At 35.9% G+C, this 23431-nt stretch overlaps 3 protein-coding genes across 3 annotated transcripts in view; 1 reads left to right on the top strand and 2 right to left on the bottom strand.

The window, feature by feature from the left end:
* Positions 1-10764: 10764 nt before the first annotated feature.
* LOC138912734 (transcriptional regulator ATRX homolog) overlaps positions 10765-23431 on the top strand; it is a 1213613-nt gene continuing 1200946 nt past the window's right edge. Inside the window, exon 1 of the mRNA XM_070213992.1 lies at positions 10765-10785. The gene's annotated coding sequence lies outside the window, so the exon portion shown is untranslated. The remainder of the gene's footprint in view (positions 10786-23431) is intronic.
* Positions 14582-15169, bottom strand: LOC138912107 (uncharacterized). Its single transcript, XM_070211963.1, has one exon. The coding sequence runs from the start codon at positions 15167-15169 to the stop codon at positions 14582-14584; it is 588 nt and encodes a 195-aa protein (XP_070068064.1).
* LOC138912106 (uncharacterized) lies at positions 16067-19775 on the bottom strand. Its single transcript, XM_070211962.1, has 5 exons — positions 19029-19775; positions 17745-18976; positions 16931-17484; positions 16749-16887; positions 16067-16658 (listed from the first exon to the last, which is right to left on the bottom strand). Exons 1-5 carry the CDS (start codon positions 19773-19775, stop codon positions 16067-16069), a joined length of 3264 nt encoding a protein of 1087 aa, XP_070068063.1.

Below are 23431 nucleotides of genomic sequence, written 5' to 3'. Positions count from 1 at the left end.
TTGGGGATACGGAATTTACTAACTTCATGCCCAGCGATTTCATGTTTTCTGCAAGGTGGGACTCCCTTATAATGTCGCTATTAAAATCTCCTGTTATAATTACGTCTGAATAATTTAATGACACGTCTGGGAAATTTGGTCGGTATATACACACAATTAGCAGTTTATCGGCATTTCTTCGACATCTAATTTCTACAAAAAAGTATTCAATTACACTGCTAGTCGGATGTTTACAAACAAACGTGGAACTTAACTTTTTACTCACATATATTGCAACCCCACACCCCTGACTATCACGGTCAGAGCGATGCAAATTATAGCCATCACATTCAACTAAGACATCACATAACTTTGGGACAAACCAAGTTTCAGACACACATACACATTCTATTCTATTCTATTCTATTCTATTCTATTCTATTCTATTCTATTCTATTCTATTCTATTCTATTCTATTCTATTCTATTCTAATCTATTCTATTCTATTCTATTCTATTCTATTCTATTCTATTCTATTCTATTCTATTCTATTCTATTCTATTCTATTCTATTCTATTCTATTCTATTCTATTCTATTCTATTCTATTCTATTCTATTCTATTCTATTCTATTCTCTTCTATTCTATGATATTCTATTCAAATCTATTCTATTCTATTCTATTCTATTCTATTCTATTCTATTCTATTCTATTCTATTCTATTCTATTCTATTCTATTCTATTCTATTCTATTCTATTCTATTCTATTCTATTCTATTCTATTCTATTCTATTCTATTCTATTCTATTCTATTCTATTCTATTCTATTCTATTCTATTCTATTCTATTCTATTCTATTCTATTCTATTCTATTCTATTCTATTCTATTCTATTCTATTCTATTCTATTCTATTCTATTCTATTCTATTCTATTCTATTCTATTCTATTCTATTCTATTCTATTCTATTCTATTCTATTCTATTCTATTCTATTCTATTCTATTCTATTCTATTCTATTCTATTCTATTCTATTCTATTCTATTCTATTCTATTCTATTCTATTCTATTCTATTCTATTCTATTCTATTCTATTCTATTCTATTCTATTCTATTCTATTCTATTCTATTCTATTCTATTCTATTCTATTCTATTCTATTCTATTCTATTCTATTCTATTCTATTCTATTCTATTCTATTCTATTCTATTCTATTCTATTCTATTCTATTCTATTCTATTCTATTCTATTCTATTCTATTCTATTCTATTCTATTCTATTCTATTCTATTCTATTCTATTCTATTCTATTCTATTCTATTCTATTCTATTCTATTCTATTCTATTCTATTCTATTCTATTCTATTCTATTCTATTCTATTCTATTCTATTCTATTCTATTCTATTCTATTCTATTCTATTCTATTCTATTCTATTCTATTCTATTCTATTCTATTCTATTCTATTCTATTCTATTCTATTCTATTCTATTCTATTCTATTCTATTCTATTCTATTCTATTCTATTCTATTCTATTCTATTCTATTCTATTCTATTCTATTCTATTCTATTCTATTCTATTCTATTCTATTCTATTCTATTCTATTCTATTCTATTCTATTCTATTCTATTCTATTCTATTCTATTCTATTCTATTCTATTCTATTCTATTCTATTCTATTCTATTCTATTCTATTCTATTCTATTCTATTCTATTCTATTCTATTCTATTCTATTCTATTCTATTCTATTCTATTCTATTCTATTCTATTCTATTCTATTCTATTCTATTCTATTCTATTCTATTCTATTCTATTCTATTCTATTCTATTCTATTCTATTCTATTCTATTCTATTCTATTCTATTCTATTCTATTCTATTCTATTCTATTCTATTCTATTCTATTCTATTCTATTCTATTCTATTCTATTCTATTCTATTCTATTCTATTCTATTCTATTCTATTCTATTCTATTCTATTCTATTCTATTCTATTCTATTCTATTCTATTCTATTCTATTCTATTCTATTCTATTCTATTCTATTCTATTCTATTCTATTCTATTCTATTCTATTCTATTCTATTCTATTCTATTCTATTCTATTCTATTCTATTCTATTCTATTCTATTCTATTCTATTCTATTCTATTCTATTCTATTCTATTCTATTCTATTCTATTCTATTCTATTCTATTCTATTCTATTCTATTCTATTCTATTCTATTCTATTCTATTCTATTCTATTCTATTCTATTCTATTCTATTCTATTCTATTCTATTCTATTCTATTCTATTCTATTCTATTCTATTCTATTCTATTCTATTCTATTCTATTCTATTCTATTCTATTCTATTCTATTCTATTCTATTCTATTCTATTCTATTCTATTCTATTCTATTCTATTCTATTCTATTCTATTCTATTCTATTCTATTCTATTCTATTCTATTCTATTCTATTCTATTCTATTCTATTCTATTCTATTCTATTCTATTCTATTCTATTCTATTCTATTCTATTCTATTCTATTCTATTCTATTCTATTCTATTCTATTCTATTCTATTCTATTCTATTCTATTCTATTCTATTCTATTCTATTCTATTCTATTCTATTCTATTCTATTCTATTCTATTCTATTCTATTCTATTCTATTCTATTCTATTCTATTCTATTCTATTCTATTCTATTCTATTCTATTCTATTCTATTCTATTCTATTCTATTCTATTCTATTCTATTCTATTCTATTCTATTCTATTCTATTCTATTCTATTCTATTCTATTCTATTCTATTCTATTCTATTCTATTCTATTCTATTCTATTCTATTCTATTCTATTCTATTCTATTCTATTCTATTCTATTCTATTCTATTCTATTCTATTCTATTCTATTCTATTCTATTCTATTCTATTCTATTCTATTCTATTCTATTCTATTCTATTCTATTCTATTCTATTCTATTCTATTCTATTCTATTCTATTCTATTCTATTCTATTCTATTCTATTCTATTCTATTCTATTCTATTCTATTCTATTCTATTCTATTCTATTCTATTCTATTCTATTCTATTCTATTCTATTCTATTCTATTCTATTCTATTCTATTCTATTCTATTCTATTCTATTCTATTCTATTCTATTCTATTCTATTCTATTCTATTCTATTCTATTCTATTCTATTCTATTCTATTCTATTCTATTCTATTCTATTCTATTCTATTCTATTCTATTCTATTCTATTCTATTCTATTCTATTCTATTCTATTCTATTCTATTCTATTCTATTCTATTCTATTCTATTCTATTCTATTCTATTCTATTCTATTCTATTCTATTCTATTCTATTCTATTCTATTCTATTCTATTCTATTCTATTCTATTCTATTCTATTCTATTCTATTCTATTCTATTCTATTCTATTCTATTCTATTCTATTCTATTCTATTCTATTCTATTCTATTCTATTCTATTCTATTCTATTCTATTCTATTCTATTCTATTCTATTCTATTCTATTCTATTCTATTCTATTCTATTCTATTCTATTCTATTCTATTCTATTCTATTCTATTCTATTCTATTCTATTCTATTCTATTCTATTCTATTCTATTCTATTCTATTCTATTCTATTCTATTCTATTCTATTCTATTCTATTCTATTCTATTCTATTCTATTCTATTCTATTCTATTCTATTCTATTCTATTCTATTCTATTCTATTCTATTCTATTCTATTCTATTCTATTCTATTCTATTCTATTCTATTCTATTCTATTCTATTCTATTCTATTCTATTCTATTCTATTCTATTCTATTCTATTCTATTCTATTCTATTCTATTCTATTCTATTCTATTCTATTCTATTCTATTCTATTCTATTCTATTCTATTCTATTCTATTCTATTCTATTCTATTCTATTCTATTCTATTCTATTCTATTCTATTCTATTCTATTCTATTCTATTCTATTCTATTCTATTCTATTCTATTCTATTCTATTCTATTCTATTCTATTCTATTCTATTCTATTCTATTCTATTCTATTCTATTCTATTCTATTCTATTCTATTCTATTCTATTCTATTCTATTCTATTCTATTCTATTCTATTCTATTCTATTCTATTCTATTCTATTCTATTCTATTCTATTCTATTCTATTCTATTCTATTCTATTCTATTCTATTCTATTCTATTCTATTCTATTCTATTCTATTCTATTCTATTCTATTCTATTCTATTCTATTCTATTCTATTCTATTCTATTCTATTCTATTCTATTCTATTCTATTCTATTCTATTCTATTCTATTCTATTCTATTCTATTCTATTCTATTCTATTCTATTCTATTCTATTCTATTCTATTCTATTCTATTCTATTCTATTCTATTCTATTCTATTCTATTCTATTCTATTCTATTCTATTCTATTCTATTCTATTCTATTCTATTCTATTCTATTCTATTCTATTCTATTCTATTCTATTCTATTCTATTCTATTCTATTCTATTCTATTCTATTCTATTCTATTCTATTCTATTCTATTCTATTCTATTCTATTCTATTCTATTCTATTCTATTCTATTCTATTCTATTCTATTCTATTCTATTCTATTCTATTCTATTCTATTCTATTCTATTCTATTCTATTCTATTCTATTCTATTCTATTCTATTCTATTCTATTCTATTCTATTCTATTCTATTCTATTCTATTCTATTCTATTCTATTCTATTCTATTCTATTCTATTCTATTCTATTCTATTCTATTCTATTCTATTCTATTCTATTCTATTCTATTCTATTCTATTCTATTCTATTCTATTCTATTCTATTCTATTCTATTCTATTCTATTCTATTCTATTCTATTCTATTCTATTCTATTCTATTCTATTCTATTCTATTCTATTCTATTCTATTCTATTCTATTCTATTCTATTCTATTCTATTCTATTCAAACAGACATGAAACTAAGATACACCATATTGATAAACAAACTAAAATTAGAGCGACTGATTCTATGCCTAAATAAATATAATAATGTTAATGATAATATTTTGTATGTTGGATAGAAATATAAACAGCTTTTAGGCGCGATAAGAATTTTCTGTTAAAGCCCCAGAACTAGCAGTGTCCAGGGCAACCAATTCATCGGGTGTGCAAATTTCCATTTGAGCAAGTTCAGTCAAGCTCTGCACGCAAATCGCCTCTCCTCCTACTCTCTCCTTTACGTAGATATCTCCACGCCTAGAGAAAACTGATGTTAGTCGCTTTTGCATCGCCCGCTTAAAAATTTCATGTTTTGGTTTCGTCAGCTGTTCGTTTATATATATAAACGCTGGCGAGTCTAGGCCGATAAGCTTAAAGCTCAGTTGCGTTTTCTTCTCTCTCCGGTACGCCCCGACCGCACGCAGCAGTGCTGCTTTATCGTGCACGTGTTCCATTTTTATAAAAATAATTGGATCCACAATTGTATGCCCCGACTGTCGCAGTCGCATTCGAAAAATGGATCGTATTTTCGGCCGCGGGGTCAGTTGAAGTGAGAAGCACAGTGCGTTGAAAAGTGCTCTCACGTTCTCCCCCTGGACTTGTGGGACACCATGCCAGCGCAATTCACAGGCAACTTCAGACTCAGCCTGTGCGTTGCAGGAGGCCACCCACTTTGCCTCCAACTCTTCGACGCGCTGGGTATGGCAGTCTTTGGCCAGCTTCACCTCCAGTTCTTGGATCCGTTGCTTCAACGTGCCCATCTCTCTCACCTCGTTCTCCAATTGAGTGACTCGCAGAGAGAGCTTGTTGCAATCAACTGCTATCAACTTGAATTTTTCCTCCAGGCTGCCGGTTATGCGTGCCTCCCCATCTCGGATCTCCCCCGCAAGACTCTCCTTGAGCTCGGAAAATTTGAGGTCGATCGTTTGCAGCAGCTGAACATCGGAGTCACGGGCTCTCTTCAGTGCGGAGTGAGTTTCCTTCCTCAGTCGTTTTGCTGCTGAAGCCATAGCGTTTTGTTGTGTTGAGTGTTTTTATTCTATTCTATTCTATTCTATTCTATTCTATTCTATTCTATTCTATTCTATTCTATTCTATTCTATTCTATTCTATTCTATTCTATTCTATTCTATTCTATTCTATTCTATTCTATTCTATTCTATTCTATTCTATTCTATTCTATTCTATTCTATTCTATTCTATTATATTCTATTCTATTCTATTCTATTCTATTCTATTCTATTCTATTCTATTCTATTCTATTCTATTCTATTCTATTCTATTCTATTCTATTCTATTCTATTCTATTCTATTCTATTCTATTCTATTCTATTCTATTCTATTCTATTCTATTCTATTCTATTCTATTCTATTCTATTCTATTCTATTCTATTCTATTCTATTCTATTCTATTCTATTCTATTCTATTCTATTCTATTCTATTCTATTCTATTCTATTCTATTCTATTCTATTCTATTCTATTCTATTCTATTCTATTCTATTCTATTCTATTCTATTCTATTCTATTCTATTCTATTCTATTCTATTCTATTCTATTCTATTCTATTCTATTCTATTCTATTCTATTCTATTCTATTCTATTCTATTCTATTCTATTCTATTCTATTCTATTCTATTCTATTCTATTCTATTCTATTCTATTCTATTCTATTCTATTCTATTCTATTCTATTCTATTCTATTCTATTCTATTCTATTCTATTCTATTCTATTCTATTCTATTCTATTCTATTCTATTCTATTCTATTCTATTCTATTCTATTCTATTCTATTCTATTCTATTCTATTCTATTCTATTCTATTCTATTCTATTCTATTCTATTCTATTCTATTCTATTCTATTCTATTCTATTCTATTCTATTCTATTCTATTCTATTCTATTCTATTCTATTCTATTCTATTCTATTCTATTCTATTCTATTCTATTCTATTCTATTCTATTCTATTCTATTCTATTCTATTCTATTCTATTCTATTCTATTCTATTCTATTCTATTCTATTCTATTCTATTCTATTCTATTCTATTCTATTCTATTCTATTCTATTCTATTCTATTCTATTCTATTCTATTCTATTCTATTCTATTCTATTCTATTCTATTCTATTCTATTCTATTCTATTCTATTCTATTCTATTCTATTCTATTCTATTCTATTCTATTCTATTCTATTCTATTCTATTCTATTCTATTCTATTCTATTCTATTCTATTCTATTCTATTCTATTCTATTCTATTCTATTCTATTCTATTCTATTCTATTCTATTCTATTCTATTCTATTCTATTCTATTCTATTCTATTCTATTCTATTCTATTCTATTCTATTCTATTCTATTCTATTCTATTCTATTCTATTCTATTCTATTCTATTCTATTCTATTCTATTCTATTCTATTCTATTCTATTCTATTCTATTCTATTCTATTCTATTCTATTCTATTCTATTCTATTCTATTCTATTCTATTCTATTCTATTCTATTCTATTCTATTCTATTCTATTCTATTCTATTCTATTCTATTCTATTCTATTCTATTCTATTCTATTCTATTCTATTCTATTCTATTCTATTCTATTCTATTCTATTCTATTCTATTCTATTCTATTCTATTCTATTCTATTCTATTCTATTCTATTCTATTCTATTCTATTCTATTCTATTCTATTCTATTCTATTCTATTCTATTCTATTCTATTCTATTCTATTCTATTCTATTCTATTCTATTCTATTCTATTCTATTCTATTCTATTCTATTCTATTCTATTCTATTCTATTCTATTCTATTCTATTCTATTCTATTCTATTCTATTCTATTCTATTCTATTCTATTCTATTCTATTCTATTCTATTCTATTCTATTCTATTCTATTCTATTCTATTCTATTCTATTCTATTCTATTCTATTCTATTCTATTCTATTCTATTCTATTCTATTCTATTCTATTCTATTCTATTCTATTCTATTCTATTCTATTCTATTCTATTCTATTCTATTCTATTCTATTCTATTCTATTCTATTCTATTCTATTCTATTCTATTCTATTCTATTCTATTCTATTCTATTCTATTCTATTCTATTCTATTCTATTCTATTCTATTCTATTCTATTCTATTCTATTCTATTCTATTCTATTCTATTCTATTCTATTCTATTCTATTCTATTCTATTCTATTCTATTCTATTCTATTCTATTCTATTCTATTCTATTCTATTCTATTCTATTCTATTCTATTCTATTCTATTCTATTCTATTCTATTCTATTCTATTCTATTCTATTCTATTCTATTCTATTCTATTCTATTCTATTCTATTCTATTCTATTCTATTCTATTCTATTCTATTCTATTCTATTCTATTCTATTCTATTCTATTCTATTCTATTCTATTCTATTCTATTCTATTCTATTCTATTCTATTCTATTCTATTCTATTCTATTCTATTCTATTCTATTCTATTCTATTCTATTCTATTCTATTCTATTCTATTCTATTCTATTCTATTCTATTCTATTCTATTCTATTCTATTCTATTCTATTCTATTCTATTCTATTCTATTCTATTCTATTCTATTCTATTCTATTCTATTCTATTCTATTCTATTCTATTCTATTCTATTCTATTCTATTCTATTCTATTCTATTCTATTCTATTCTATTCTATTCTATTCTATTCTATTCTATTCTATTCTATTCTATTCTATTCTATTCTATTCTATTCTATTCTATTCTATTCTATTCTATTCTATTCTATTCTATTCTATTCTATTCTATTCTATTCTATTCTATTCTATTCTATTCTATTCTATTCTATTCTATTCTATTCTATTCTATTCTATTCTATTCTATTCTATTCTATTCTATTCTATTCTATTCTATTCTATTCTATTCTATTCTATTCTATTCTATTCTATTCTATTCTATTCTATTCTATTCTATTCTATTCTATTCTATTCTATTCTATTCTATTCTATTCTATTCTATTCTATTCTATTCTATTCTATTCTATTCTATTCTATTCTATTCTATTCTATTCTATTCTATTCTATTCTATTCTATTCTATTCTATTCTATTCTATTCTATTCTATTCTATTCTATTCTATTCTATTCTATTCTATTCTATTCTATTCTATTCTATTCTATTCTATTCTATTCTATTCTATTCTATTCTATTCTATTCTATTCTATTCTATTCTATTCTATTCTATTCTATTCTATTCTATTCTATTCTATTCTATTCTATTCTATTCTATTCTATTCTATTCTATTCTATTCTATTCTATTCTATTCTATTCTATTCTATTCTATTCTATTCTATTCTATTCTATTCTATTCTATTCTATTCTATTCTATTCTATTCTATTCTATTCTATTCTATTCTATTCTATTCTATTCTATTCTATTCTATTCTATTCTATTCTATTCTATTCTATTCTATTCTATTCTATTCTATTCTATTCTATTCTATTCTATTCTATTCTATTCTATTCTATTCTATTCTATTCTATTCTATTCTATTCTATTCTATTCTATTCTATTCTATTCTATTCTATTCTATTCTATTCTATTCTATTCTATTCTATTCTATTCTATTCTATTCTATTCTATTCTATTCTATTCTATTCTATTCTATTCTATTCTATTCTATTCTATTCTATTCTATTCTATTCTATTCTATTCTATTCTATTCTATTCTATTCTATTCTATTCTATTCTATTCTATTCTATTCTATTCTATTCTATTCTATTCTATTCTATTCTATTCTATTCTATTCTATTCTATTCAAACAGACATGAAACTAAGATACACCATATTGATAAACAAACTAAAATTAGAGCGACTGATTCTATGCCTAAATAAATATAATAATGTTAATGATAATATTTTGTATGTTGGATAGAAATATAAACAGCTTTTAGGCGCGATAAGAATTTTCTGTTAAAGCCCCAGAACTAGCAGTGTCCAGGGCAACCAATTCATCGGGTGTGCAAATTTCCATTTGAGCAAGTTCAGTCAAGCTCTGCACGCAAATCGCCTCTCCTCCTACTCTCTCCTTTACGTAGATATCTCCACGCCTAGAGAAAACTGATGTTAGTCGCTTTTGCATCGCCCGCTTAAAAATTTCATGTTTTGGTTTCGTCAGCTGTTCGTTTATATATATAAACGCTGGCGAGTCTAGGCCGATAAGCTTAAAGCTCAGTTGCGTTTTCTTCTCTCTCCGGTACGCCCCGACCGCACGCAGCAGTGCTGCTTTATCGTGCACGTGTTCCATTTTTATAAAAATAATTGGATCCACAATTGTATGCCCCGACTGTCGCAGTCGCATTCGAAAAATGGATCGTATTTTCGGCCGCGGGGTCAGTTGAAGTGAGAAGCACAGTGCGTTGAAAAGTGCTCTCACGTTCTCCCCCTGGACTTGTGGGACACCATGCCAGCGCAATTCACAGGCAACTTCAGACTCAGCCTGTGCGTTGCAGGAGGCCACCCACTTTGCCTCCAACTCTTCGACGCGCTGGGTATGGCAGTCTTTGGCCAGCTTCACCTCCAGTTCTTGGATCCGTTGCTTCAACGTGCCCATCTCTCTCACCTCGTTCTCCAATTGAGTGACTCGCAGAGAGAGCTTGTTGCAATCAACTGCTATCAACTTGAATTTTTCCTCCAGGCTGCCGGTTATGCGTGCCTCCCCATCTCGGATCTCCCCCGCAAGACTCTCCTTGAGCTCGGAAAATTTGAGGTCGATCGTTTGCAGCAGCTGAACATCGGAGTCACGGGCTCTCTTCAGTGCGGAGTGAGTTTCCTTCCTCAGTCGTTTTGCTGCTGAAGCCATAGCGTTTTGTTGTGTTGAGTGTTTTTTGTCTCTATGCTTTGTGTTATGCTTGGCACTGTTTTTGTGGCTAGTTTGAGTGTTCGTTGCAGTGTAACAGTTCAATTTGGATATTTGTTATTGCACTTCTGATTGTCGCCTTTTTTTTAAAAGTGATTTAATAGTTTAAAACCGATTTATTCCGGGCAAAAAATAAGTTTATATTATTTTAATGGTTTTTATGTTTCTGCAGTTAGCAGTTTTTGTTTTTTTTTCAGCCGAGTTTTAAGTTATATTCGGTTTTAAGGCGGAGCTTCTCAGACGCGCGACTTGCTTGCTTGCGCTTTGATCAAACCGCAATAATATTTGTGGACTTGTATCCATGGTTTTACATGCCTACATCTGTCCATAAAATTTTAATGCATGGTGCCGAAATAATACAACATTTTGCCCTTCCGATAGGTATGATGTCAGAAGAAGCTCTCGAGGCCAGAAATAAATATTTGCGGAAACATCGTTAACATCACACTCGAAAAAATTCGCGAAAAAACACTATGGAAGACTTGGCCAATGCACTGTTTATTTCATCGTATCCATTTATTACCATACTATCAAAAGGCTTAGTTTCCCCTTACAAAGGCAATGAAATAGTAGGCAATAATGTTATCAGTCTCCTTTTAAATAAAGATGTAAAGGAAGACTTATCTAATGATTCCTCATCAGATACCGTCTAGAGTAGTCGCTGCTAAATCAGTCATTTCTACCACTGTGCGATGGGCACTTTTGGTACTTTTTTGGTATTTTAAAATGCCTCAATGTGGTACTACCTTGACCGATGAGCAATGAAGCAAAATTGAATCTAAAAAGTTCAATTTTGCTCATTTATTAGAGATACTGTAAAATGGGATCAATAATAAAAATTGATTTGATTCTTTTTAATTGAATTGTCAATTCTTTTGCGACTAATAAGGTGCTATAAACAAATAAGAACAATACAAAAATTATTTTAGAGGCCTAACTACTAAAAATAACGCTCATATTTCTAAATAAAGACATAACTGCGTCTATAAATTTATTTAAAACTGCCTTCCTAAAAATTAATGCCGGGTATGATAAAATTAAAAACAATTACAAATGTGCAGCCATTAGTTTAGTTTAGTTCATTAGTTTAGAAGCTACACTTCGTCAAAGTTTAAAAAGCTAAAAATGCAAAAATGCTGGCATTAATGGCTTCGTTAAAAATACACGCCTAAAAATCGAAATTAGTTTTATGACTAATGAGTGGATCTCAATGCTGTGTATTCTATTACCTGTAAAATGAGTCTTTGATGGCGGAAATCAGTTTATTACAACTCAAATTAGAATTTAAAAAAGTGTCAAAAACGTTTTTTCACTTTAAAGAATTGGTACCATTCAAAAAATTGTAAGTGAACTTTTCTTAGTCAGAAAGATGTACCTTCACAAAAAACAAGAGAGAACGCTATAGTCGAGTTGGTGTCCCGACTATCCCGTCACTGGCGGAAGGGAGTGCGAGGGAGATGGATATTTAAAAGTTATTTTGTTTGCGTATAACTTTTTAATGAATGGTCCGATTTGAAAAATGTCTTCTACAATTCGATAGGTATAAATATACACAACAAATTGCATTTATACTTCTCGGAAATCGTTAAAGGTGTGGGAGCCAGACACATTTTAAAATCGTTAGTGGGTGATTGTGGGCGTTAGAGGGGGCGTGGCGTTCGGCTGAAATAAACTTGCGCTGCGTAGGAAGCCCAAGAATAAGTGTGGATAATCTCAAGGATCTAGCTTTTGTAGTTTCCGAGATCTCAGCGTTCATACGGACGAACAGACGGACAGACGGAAATGGCTATATCGACTCGGCTAGTGACCCTGATCTAGAATATATATACTTTATGGGGTCGGAAACGTTTCCTTCTAGCTGTTACATACTTTTGCACGAATACAATATACCCTTTTACTCTACGAGTAACGGGTATAACAAAGGTTTTCTTAAGTGCGTATTTCATTGTTTTATTTTTGTAAACTGGTGTAATTGGACTTATCTGAATTATTTTTGCTGAAATCTGCTCTCAATCCCTAAAAAATGATGCCTACTGTCAGCCATTGCCCTTGTCTTTGAAATTTGACGTCAAAGTTGAAAATCCCAAAATTTGCACTATTTGTATGCTGGGAAACTAATTCTTAAAATTAAATCTTAAATGAAACAACATTTTTTTATTCATGAAATCTACAGTCCACTGTATTCCTTGTATGTCGGTTTAAGGCGTTTTCCTGAGGATTGTTTTATCATTTCATATCTGTTTGATGGGGGGCGTCGCAAGTATTTCTTCGAGTTGAAGGCAGCTTCGTCGGCGTTGCGGCTTGGTGCAAGGTAGCCGGTGGCAAGCTGTGGGGGAGAGAATGAAAAACACTCGACGATCGCGAAGCGCGAGAAAAAGGAGAACACACTGACTTTCCGTAATTAGCGCGGACCGGCCGGGCGATGAATTTCGTATAGTTTACGAAGAGAACTAAACTTAAAACTAATGAGCGCTGTGCTTCAGAGCGCTGTGGAGAGATCCCGGGCGTGGGAAGGCGGGAGAGCGGGAGAGCCTGGAAGTAGGCATTCCCAGCGAGGGAAGAGCGAGCATTGGAAGAGGGGGATTTAAGAGCGGGGCAAGCGGCGTAAACATTCCGCCCCCCTTGCAATCGCTAGCGTTGCAACGAAGCCCCAAGTGTCATTTAGGACAGGTTGCAGGCACCGGACAGGATCCACCCGAAAGTCGTCCGCTGGGCCACTGGGAGTCCCTCGTCGACCAGGTGGAAGCCAGGACGGATAACCTTGCCGTAGACGTCTGCACCCAGGACCACGGAGATGGTTGCCGGTAGATAGAACCGCTCGTCGGCCAACGGGAGGTCGCTGTACTTGCTGACCACGGTGTCAGCAAGCTCTCGGATGGGGGTGCGGATGCGGACGTTTGGCTCCACCTTCAGGACCACCTCCAACTTGAAGTCGTCGTCGCGCTTCTACCGAATCGTCGCCGCACAAATCCGCTCGTCGCCGACGGTGGTAGTCGGCAAGCGGAACGCAGTAGCCAGGGATGCGTCGATGCAACTTGTCGGCGTACACGGGTCGATGAGGGCGGCTGTGTCGAACTTCTTGAGCCCGGTCTCCAGGATTACCATGGCCGTCGGCAGGACGTTGACACTGTGCCGCTGGAGGATGGACGCCAGTGACGGTGCCGGTGTCGAGGAGGCTGAGCGCGGCGGAGAGGCAAGCGCTCTGCGAGTTGGCGGATTTTGCCGGCGCGAGCGCTGCTGAGAAGCGGCGGATGCCGAGCGCCTTGCCGGGGCCAGCGCTTGGCGAGTTGGCGGATTCTGCCGGCGCGAACGCTGATTGGTAGCCGACGGCAGAGGGCGCTCGTGCATATGGAGGAGCGTGTGGTGCTTCCCGCTGCACGTTTTGCACTTGTCGCCACTGCGACAACTCACGTCAGAGTGCTCGTGAGCGATACAATTTGAGCAGTACTTGTTGACAAGCACTGCTCGAAGCCGCTTCTCTGCGCTCAGCTTTAGGAACCTCTGGCACTTCCGAAGCGGATGGATTCCACGGCAGACTCGGCAACGGTAGGAATTTAAACCTCGAGTACGTCTGCTCTCCAAAGCCTGAGCGCTGCGTAGACGAGGAACCATGATGTGATCTGGTAGGGAGTAATGGACAAAAAAGAAACAAACATGGAGATGATTTAAAAATGATTAGATGACGAGGATGGTTGGAGAATTATGCGGAGGATGTTGGTTGAGGAAGACGGCTGGAGTGTTCTCCTGACAGAAGAACCACCTTGGTCACGGGACGCTTAATAATCTTGCGTGCCGTGAGAATGTTGACGACACGGACATTGCCGTCAGCCCCCGGAAAAACAGAGTCGATTCTGCCAAGGCGCCACTCATTCGAGGGCAGATTGTCTTCTTTGACGACTACCAGGTCGCCAACGCGGAGATTTGCGGTCGGGGCCTGCCACTTGTTACGCTTGTGGAGCTCCTTGAGATACTCCTCTTTCCATCGAGCTTGGAATTGCTGATGGAGCGCCTTTAAGTGTTGCCACCGATTCACAATGGACTTGGATTCCCCTTTTAATTCGGGCTCTACTATGGACAGAAGAGGTCCGCCGACGAGAAAATGCCCTGGTGTCAACGCTAAGAGATCAGTAGGATCTTCTGACATGGGAGATAGCGGTCTGGAATTTAGACAAGCTTCAATTTTGGCTAGGAGGGTTGAAAGCTCTTCAAAGGTGTACTTTCGAGTAGCGGTGGACTTGTAAAACAAGGTTTTGAAGCTTTTGACACCAGCTTCCCACAGGCCTCCCATATGGGGTGCCCCCGGAGGAATGAATTGCCAGTTGAGCTGCTGATGACTATACGCATTTTACGGCTTGTAGAAAATCTCGGGAGAGCAGGGTGGCAGCGCCGACAAAGGTTTTCCCATTGTCGGACTGCACTTGACGGGGACAACCTCTTCTGGATACGAACCGAGCGAAAGCGGCGAGAAATTTCTCGGTCGTCAGATCGGATGTAGGCTCTAGATGGATGGCCTTTGTGGAGAAACATACGAAAACCAACACATACCCGTTTTGTAATTAGGCACGCTCTGCCTGTGTAATTTTTGATGTCGAAAGGGCCAGCGTAGTCCATCCCGGTGTACGTGAATGGCCGGGAAAAAGACACTCGCTCTTTCGGAAAACTTCCCATCATCTGAATTTGCAAGCGCTTCTTATGAATAACGCAGACCTTGCAGGAGTTAATCACAGCCTTTACCAAGTTCTTTATTCTCGGAATCCAGTATCTTGACCGGGTGAGACGTACGACTAACTGGTTACCTCCGTGCAACGTTATGAGATGCGTAAAGTTCACCAGTAGTCGAGAAAGTGCACATTCGTACGGGAGTATTATCGGATGTAGTTCGTCATATCGCAAGTTTTCGGAGGCCGTTATGCGGCCGCAAGCCCTTATAAGCCCTTTCTGATCTAGAAAGGGGTTTAAGGAGAGGATTGAACTTGTCGCGGACACAGGACGCTTTTGACTCAAGCAGCGATATTCATTAGAAAAATATCTGCGCTGAGTGCTAATGACCATGAGCCGTTCAGCGGCGACAAGTTCTTGGGCTTCTAGACGGACTTCCGACATCTGCGACTGTTTCTTACATCGCTGGACAAAACGGTGGACATACGCAATGACCCGTAAAGCTCTATCTAACTTGGAAAAGCGATCAAGGATGTCTTCTGTCGGGATGGACGCCACATGGGCCTTGACAGGACTTTTCCACTTCGGTCACCTGTAAGTCGGTGCTTTGGGAAGGCCACTGATCTCGTGGCTTTGACAACCAAGTTGGTCCATGCCACCAAAGGGAGTTGTCGATCAGGTCTTGTAGAGGCACTCCCCGACTGGCCAAGTCGGCTGGATTGTGTTCGGATTGAACATGTGCCCAATTGGCTGCCTCTGTGGACTGGGTAATCTTTGTTACCCGATTGGCAACGAACGTTGTCCATTGGCATGCTGGTTTGGCGAGCCATGCAAGCACAATTGTGGAATCGGTCCAACAATGGAGTTTCGAGGACAGCACTGGCATATGGGGGAGGATGGATTCAGCCATCTCGGACAGCAATAGAGCTCCACACAGCTCTAGCCTTGGAAGCGACACAGTTTTGACTGGCGCCACGCGCGTCTTGGCTGTAAGGAGATGCACTAGCGTCGTGTGCCCAATTTCTACGCGCACATAGATCGCAGCACCATACGCCTTTTGAGAGGCGTCACAGAATCCATGATGCTCGACTCGGAACTCTGGGCGGAAGGAAACCCATCTGGGAATTCGGACTTGATCTAGGACCGAGTAGCTTTGGAGAAAATCACGCCACTTTTGGCACAGTTCAATTGGGAGTTCATCATCCCACCCAAGATCATGAAGCCAGATCTCCTGCATGAAAATCTTGGCACAGACCACGAAAGGAGCGAGCCAGCCTGCTGGATCAAACAGCTTGGCGATTTGGGAAAGAACATGACGTTTCGTGAGCGTGGCTTCGTTGGATAGGTCTGGAGGGGCGAAGAAAAAACTCATCGGATGTTGCTTTCCAACGGACTCCGAGAGTTTTCGCCGTGCTTTCCGTATCTATCTCGAGGAACTCGGCGTTTAAAAGATGATTGGTCTCGATATGAGCCAGAACTTCTTTATGGTTGGAGGTCCACTTTCTTAATGGAAAACCAGCCGAATCGAGAGCACTCTGCAACTCGCGAATGGTAAGGTGAGCCTCTTCTGCAGAGTCAGCTCCCGAAAGGACATCATCGACGTACATGCAACCACGAATAACTTTACTCGCCCTCGGATGGGTTAGTTGCACGTCGGTCGCCAGCTGTTGCAGGACCCGAATTGCCAGAAACGGTGCACAATTGACCCCAAACGTAACAGTTTTTAGCTCAAAATCGCGAATGTATCCTTCTCTATTGCGGAATAAGATACGTTGGAACGCTGTCTGCTTCGGATCTACCCAGATCTGCCGGTACATTTTCTCGATATCAGCACTGTACACAAAACGGAAATATCGCCACTTCAGGATCTGGATGGTTAGATCGGACTGTAGGACCGGGCCAGCATAAGGGATATCATTTAAGCTGACCCCATTGTCTGAAGGGCTGGAGGCATTGAATACCACTCGAAGCTTGGTGGTCGTACTCTCCGGTTTTAACACCGCGTGGTGTGGGAGGTAATAACACGCTGAATCGTCGTTAGGAGGGACTTCTCTCATGTGGTTGAGGTCGAGATATTCTTGAATTACTCAGTCGTACTTGGATTTTAGCTTACTGTCCCTTTTTAGCCGCTGCTCGTTTCTTAAGAATTGAGCCAACGCCATTTCATGTTCTCAGGATCTCGAAAGGGAAGACTCACGACATACCTGCCGGTATCGTCTTTTGTGGTGGTCCGAAGGAAATTATCCTCACAGATCACGTCGGATTCTTTTGCCACCTTTACTGGCAGATCCTCCACCTCCCAGAATTTGGTGAGGAGTTTATCGAGAGACGCTTCGTACGTGTGTGCAACATGCGTAGAAAACGATGAAATTCTATCTTGCCTCGGAGCGGGTACTGGTCCTGTTAGAATCCAGCCGAAAATGGTCTCTTGACCGAGAAGAGAGCCACAGATATTCGCTCGGGTGCCGCTTAGTAGAATGGAAGGAAGTATATCGGCCCCGATTAAAAGATCTATTTGTGCGCTCTCATAAAACTTTGGATCCGCTAGTGGAAGTTCGGGAAGATCTCGCAGGAAATGTTGCGGAAGCGGACACGAGGGAAGATTTCCGGCTATTTGCGGAAGCACGTAGGCAGTGGTGTTTAACTGCAAACTAGGCCGAGTCGGAGAACGAATCGTCAATTGGCAGAGCTTTTTAGTCTCAGCGGAGACCGTTTGATTAAGCCCTGAGACCTGTGCTTGGATAACCTGGAACGGCAGCTTAATCAGGTTGAAAAGGCGCTCAGTAATGAAGGTAGCCTCAGATCCGGAGTCTATTAAGGCTCGCGCTTGGTAGTTGGAACCCTGATGGCATATACTAATCATGGCGGTGCCTAGGAGGACTGACCTAGAGCCTGCCGCAAAATAATTTTGAAGTGTTGGCTGCGTGCCACTGGCAGCCGAAGGACCGGGAGTATTCGGTCTGGATCTGGGCGTTGGCGTTGGATTTGCGCGCGCTGGGGATGGGGTGCCTCGGTGTAGGAGGGTGTGATGGCGGCCGCGGCACGTGAAGCAATTATGTGCGCTTTCGCAGTCGCGCAGCTGATGTGTCAGCGCAAAGCAGTTCAAACACAGCTTTTTTCGTTTAATATAGGCGATCCGTTGGTCGACCGTCAACCGGAGAAACTGGGCGCATGTGCGTATTGGATGGTTTTCTCTATTACAGAGATCGCACCCTCTTGGTTGTCGAGGCGTTACCCTTGTCTCATAAGAATTTATTCTCCGAGACGCCGAGTTGGATGTGGATGCCCTGGGCTGAGCCTGACTAGAACCTGATGGTCGAACATCATCAATGGCTTCTAGGGTTCTGTGACGTTCCGTTAGGAAAACGTTCAGCTCATGCCACGTAGGGATCTCGGCTTTGTTGTGAAGGGACTGCTCCCATAGGGAAAGCGTAAGCTTTAAGTTTGGATGAGCACATATACACCAAGAGGCAATCCCAAGTTTCGACCTGAATACCGGACATTTCTAACGCCGTAAGGCACCCCTGGATGGTACTTTGAAGTTCTTTCAAAGCTGACCCAGACTCATGTGTGACGGACGGCACATTGAAGAGTATCTTCAATTGACTGTTTACTAACAATCGCTTGTTTTCGAAACGCTCAGTGAGGTTATCCCATGCTGAGCGAAAGCCATCGTTAGTAAGGGGTGAATTTGCAAATATATTGTGAGCGTCGCCCCTCGTCTTAGCATTGAGATGGAAAAATTTCTCGACAGGAGTGAGTCGAGGATTGTTGATGTAATTTGCCGTGAATAGATCCCTGAAGGTTGGCCAACGAAGATAATCGCCGGTAAAAACCTCGGTATCGCACGGCGGAAGGTGGCAGCCTGACGGAATGTAAGTCTGAGGAGTATCTGGAGTGGAGGTAGCTTGCGGATTTTGCGGAGTCTGCGCTATTTGGTCTGCTATTTGGGCGCCGCACCTTTCGTACGCGCTGTAGCAGTAACCGTACTTAGCCTTGAGAACTGGCAACATGTCAGCTGCACTTTCTCCGGCTGCTACAAGGCACGCGGTACACGCATCGTACTCTTTTTTGATGCGGACCCATACCTCTTTGATTTCGTCTCGGCGAATATTGAGGACGGACAACGTAGGAGGGACCGCCGCGGGAATATTTATTCGCGCCTCCAATTCGGAAAGTCGATCCGAGACTTCAATAAATTGGTTTAGGGCGAGTTCGGCAGCCGTTGCAACCATTTTCGTGCTGGCTCGCGTGGATCTTTCGATAGGAGAAGGAGCCCTTTTGGTAATTGGTGTCTTGACCTTTGTAGGTGTGGGCGTCCTTATAGTGATTTTCGGAACTTTCGGTGATGAAACAGGGGGTAGTTTGTTAGAACTTTCCCTGGACATACCAAACTAGGATGTTGTTTTGATTCGGAATGTGCGCGCTGATCTTTCGGACAAAAATCAGAAACGAAATTACGGACTAGTGGAAATAGGGTCTCGACCTGCTAAAACAGTCGATATGCGTGGCTGAATTATTGTAAAAATAATCCCCAGGATTTTGGTGGAACGATGGAACAAGAATCGCAAAAAAATACCAAAAATACTAAAAATAAAATACTGAAAAAATACTGTTCTTGATGAAGTATTTTTCGATTAGTATTTTATGAGGGGTGGCTGGCCGAATTAGGATGGGATTAGATATCGTTAGTATTCTTCTTTATTTATTTATTTTTTTTTAAATTATTCGGAGACCAAAAAATACGTTGCAGTGGCATGCGGATGATATATATTTTTTGCAACTTTTATTTTTTCTCCCCAACAAGAAAATAAATCAAGTAGATATGTGGATATACCAAACTCAATAAATAAATAAAAATACTGGAATGGACGCGGTAACTAATGGATTCGGACGTAAACCGGGAACAATATTAATAGATTGATTCCGCTGGTTTCTGGGATGTGGACAGTATTTTATTTAATTTTTTTTTTTTTGGAACTCTAGCGATGAGGGATTTTGTAAATTTAATTTTAATTTTTTAACTCTCAGTATTTATTTAAGTTTATTAGAATTGAGCTTGGTATTTATTTTTTGGTTTTTTACTTTATTTTATTTATTTGGAATTTATTTGGAATGGCTCGGAATAAAGAGCACTTTAATCGTTGAAAAACACAAATGCCCAAAAATGAACTCGTGCATAAAGCCCCTTTGCGGGCTATGTGCGAGAAATGCTGGAATGCGCGGGAATTTGGGGAATTCGTATGTATGTATGTGTGAATGTATGTTGAAGGGGAAATAAAGAACACACTGAGACCCAAAAGTTATTTCACGTCGGCTTTGGGAATTTATTTAATATATATATTTATGGCCGACGGAAATACTTCGATGTTCGGGATTGGGTGTTTTCATAGAAATAATATATATGGATGTAATATGTGTGTAATATATGGATGTAATATATGTGGAATATGTAATATGTATAATATATGTAATAAATATGTATATAAGATGTGGAGTAAATGGCAATCAAGATGGCGGAAAATTTTTATTTTAAATTTTGCCGGCGGGTATATGTTGTGTATTTTCGATTTATTGTGGACTGTATTTGGATTTTGAATTATGTATGCAAATATTTGTCACAGCGGATATACAGTAAAAAATCAGTCTCAGTGTTTGTGGGCCAAAATTGGCGGAACACTTAATTTTTGTGGGAAATTAATTGAATTTTAATTTTTGAATTTGATTTATTTTTTCACTTTTCACTGACTTGTCTTTCTCACTGTACGCTTGACTTTTTATTTGCACACTTTAATTTGGATTAATATTTTGCAATTTCTTCGATTTAATTTTGGATGTATTTTTACTGGATGTACGGCCAAATGTGAATATGAAACTTGTACATCAATATGCACAAGAAAGGGAATTGGAAAATAGACAATATGGCCGCACGTTAAAGGAGACGAAGAAATAGAAGACGGAATTGGAAATGTAATTTACTAACTGCCGTTGTCGGATTAAATCGGACTTGGATTTTAGACAAATCGTACAGAAAGTCAAACGAATTATGTTTTCGAATGGCTGACTGTCGACCGGCAGTTAATAAAAAATAATAAGTGGCACTTATCTGGTGGAGCAATCCGGCTCGAATGGATCAAAAATGTTTGATGGGGGGCGTCGCAAGTATTTCTTCGAGTTGAAGGCAGCTTCGTCGGCGTTGCGGCTTGGTGCAAGGTAGCCGGTGGCAAGCTGTGGGGGAGAGAATGAAAAATACTCGACGATCGCGAAGCGCGAGAAAAAGGAGAACACACTGACTTTCCGTAATTAGCGCGGACCGGCCGGGCGATGAATTTCGTATAGTTTACGAAGAGAACTAAACTTAAAACTAATGAGCGCTGTGCTTCAGAGCGCTGTGGAGAGATCCCGGGCGTGGGAAGGCGGGAGAGCGGGAGAGCCTGGAAGTAGGCATTCCCAGCGAGGGAAGAGCGAGCATTGGAAGAGGGGGATTTAAGAGCGGGGCAAGCGGCGTAAACAATATCATTTAATGCGTTTTTTTGAATTTAATATATACTACTTTTTGCTCCGCCTGATGTGTTTAAAGAACTGCTTTCTGAAAGCTTCTGGCTTAATGATGATCTGGTTATAAAAGAATTTGTTCCTAATAAACCAAGAACAAATAATAGGCCTTCCACGGTGCCAAAAAACTGAAAAGTTTATTATTGGCTTACCAAAATGTTAGAGGACTTAACATGAAGCTACCCAAGCTTTATGCTGACTCCTCGGCATTTACGGTCGGTATCTTAGCTTTTACAGAAACTTGGCTGAAACCAGAGATAACAGACTCTGAAGTTCTTGCAAATAATTTTAATACCTACAGAACTGATCGCCTTTCCCGTAGGGGGGGCGGCGTTCTAATTGCTGTTACTTCTACCCTAAATTCTGAGAGAATTCACTCTCATGTCCCTAGTGACATTGAATTTGTTGGTGTGAAAGTTACCCTCCAATCCTTGTCTATCTTTATTACATGTTCCTATATTCCACCTGGCTCTGACCTTATAATTTATGAGCAACATCTAGCAGCTATTAAATCTATTCTATCCTTTCTTTCCAATAGAGACCTTTTGATTGTTTTGGGTGATTTTAATCTCCCGGATATTTCTTGGTCCCCTCCTTCTGACTCACTTGTCGCTCTACCCTTATCCGCCCATGACTTTGTGGATGGCCTTTTAGAATTATCGTTACAGCAAGTTAGCTTTATACGTAATTCATTAAATAGACAATTAGATCTTGTGTTTGTTTCAGATCCGTCTGAAGTCACAGTATCTAGAATTGACGCTCTTGTGGTACCAGAAGACCGATACCATCCAACTATGGAATTGACAATTTGCCTCCCCTACCTTGATACCCTCTCTCCTTTAGTCTCTCCAACTAAAATGAGAAGCTTTCGTAAATGTGACTTTAGTATACTTAACTTAATGATTTCTCAATATAATTGGACAGAATTTTATAACTGTATGGACATCGAAAGTGCCACTGAACTGTTTTATAGCGTTCTAAACACTTTTTTTAATGAATGCGTTCCTGATAGGCTTCCTCCAAAGCCAAACAGGCCCCCTTGGTTTACAAATGCGCTTCAACGACTTAAAAATCTTAAATCAAACACTTATAAAAAGTATAAAAAAATTGGGTAGGCCATCCGATTTTTCGAAATATGTGGTGGCTCGATCTGATTTTAACGTTCTTAACAGTCATTGCTATTCTATGTATTTAGATCGCTGTAAATTTGAATTTTCAAATGACCCGAAGCAGTTTTATAACTTTGTCAACGCAAAGCGAAAGTCATCAGCTTTGCCTTCATCGGTTCGATTTAACTCAATGGAGGCATCGACTGACTCTGAAATTGCTGATTTAT

Source organism: Drosophila takahashii, chromosome 2R, assembly GCF_030179915.1.
Source record: "Drosophila takahashii strain IR98-3 E-12201 chromosome 2R, DtakHiC1v2, whole genome shotgun sequence".
In the NCBI taxonomy this organism is placed as follows: Eukaryota; Metazoa; Arthropoda; class Insecta; order Diptera; family Drosophilidae; genus Drosophila; species Drosophila takahashii.
This window is presented reverse-complemented; position numbering and strand designations above follow the sequence as displayed.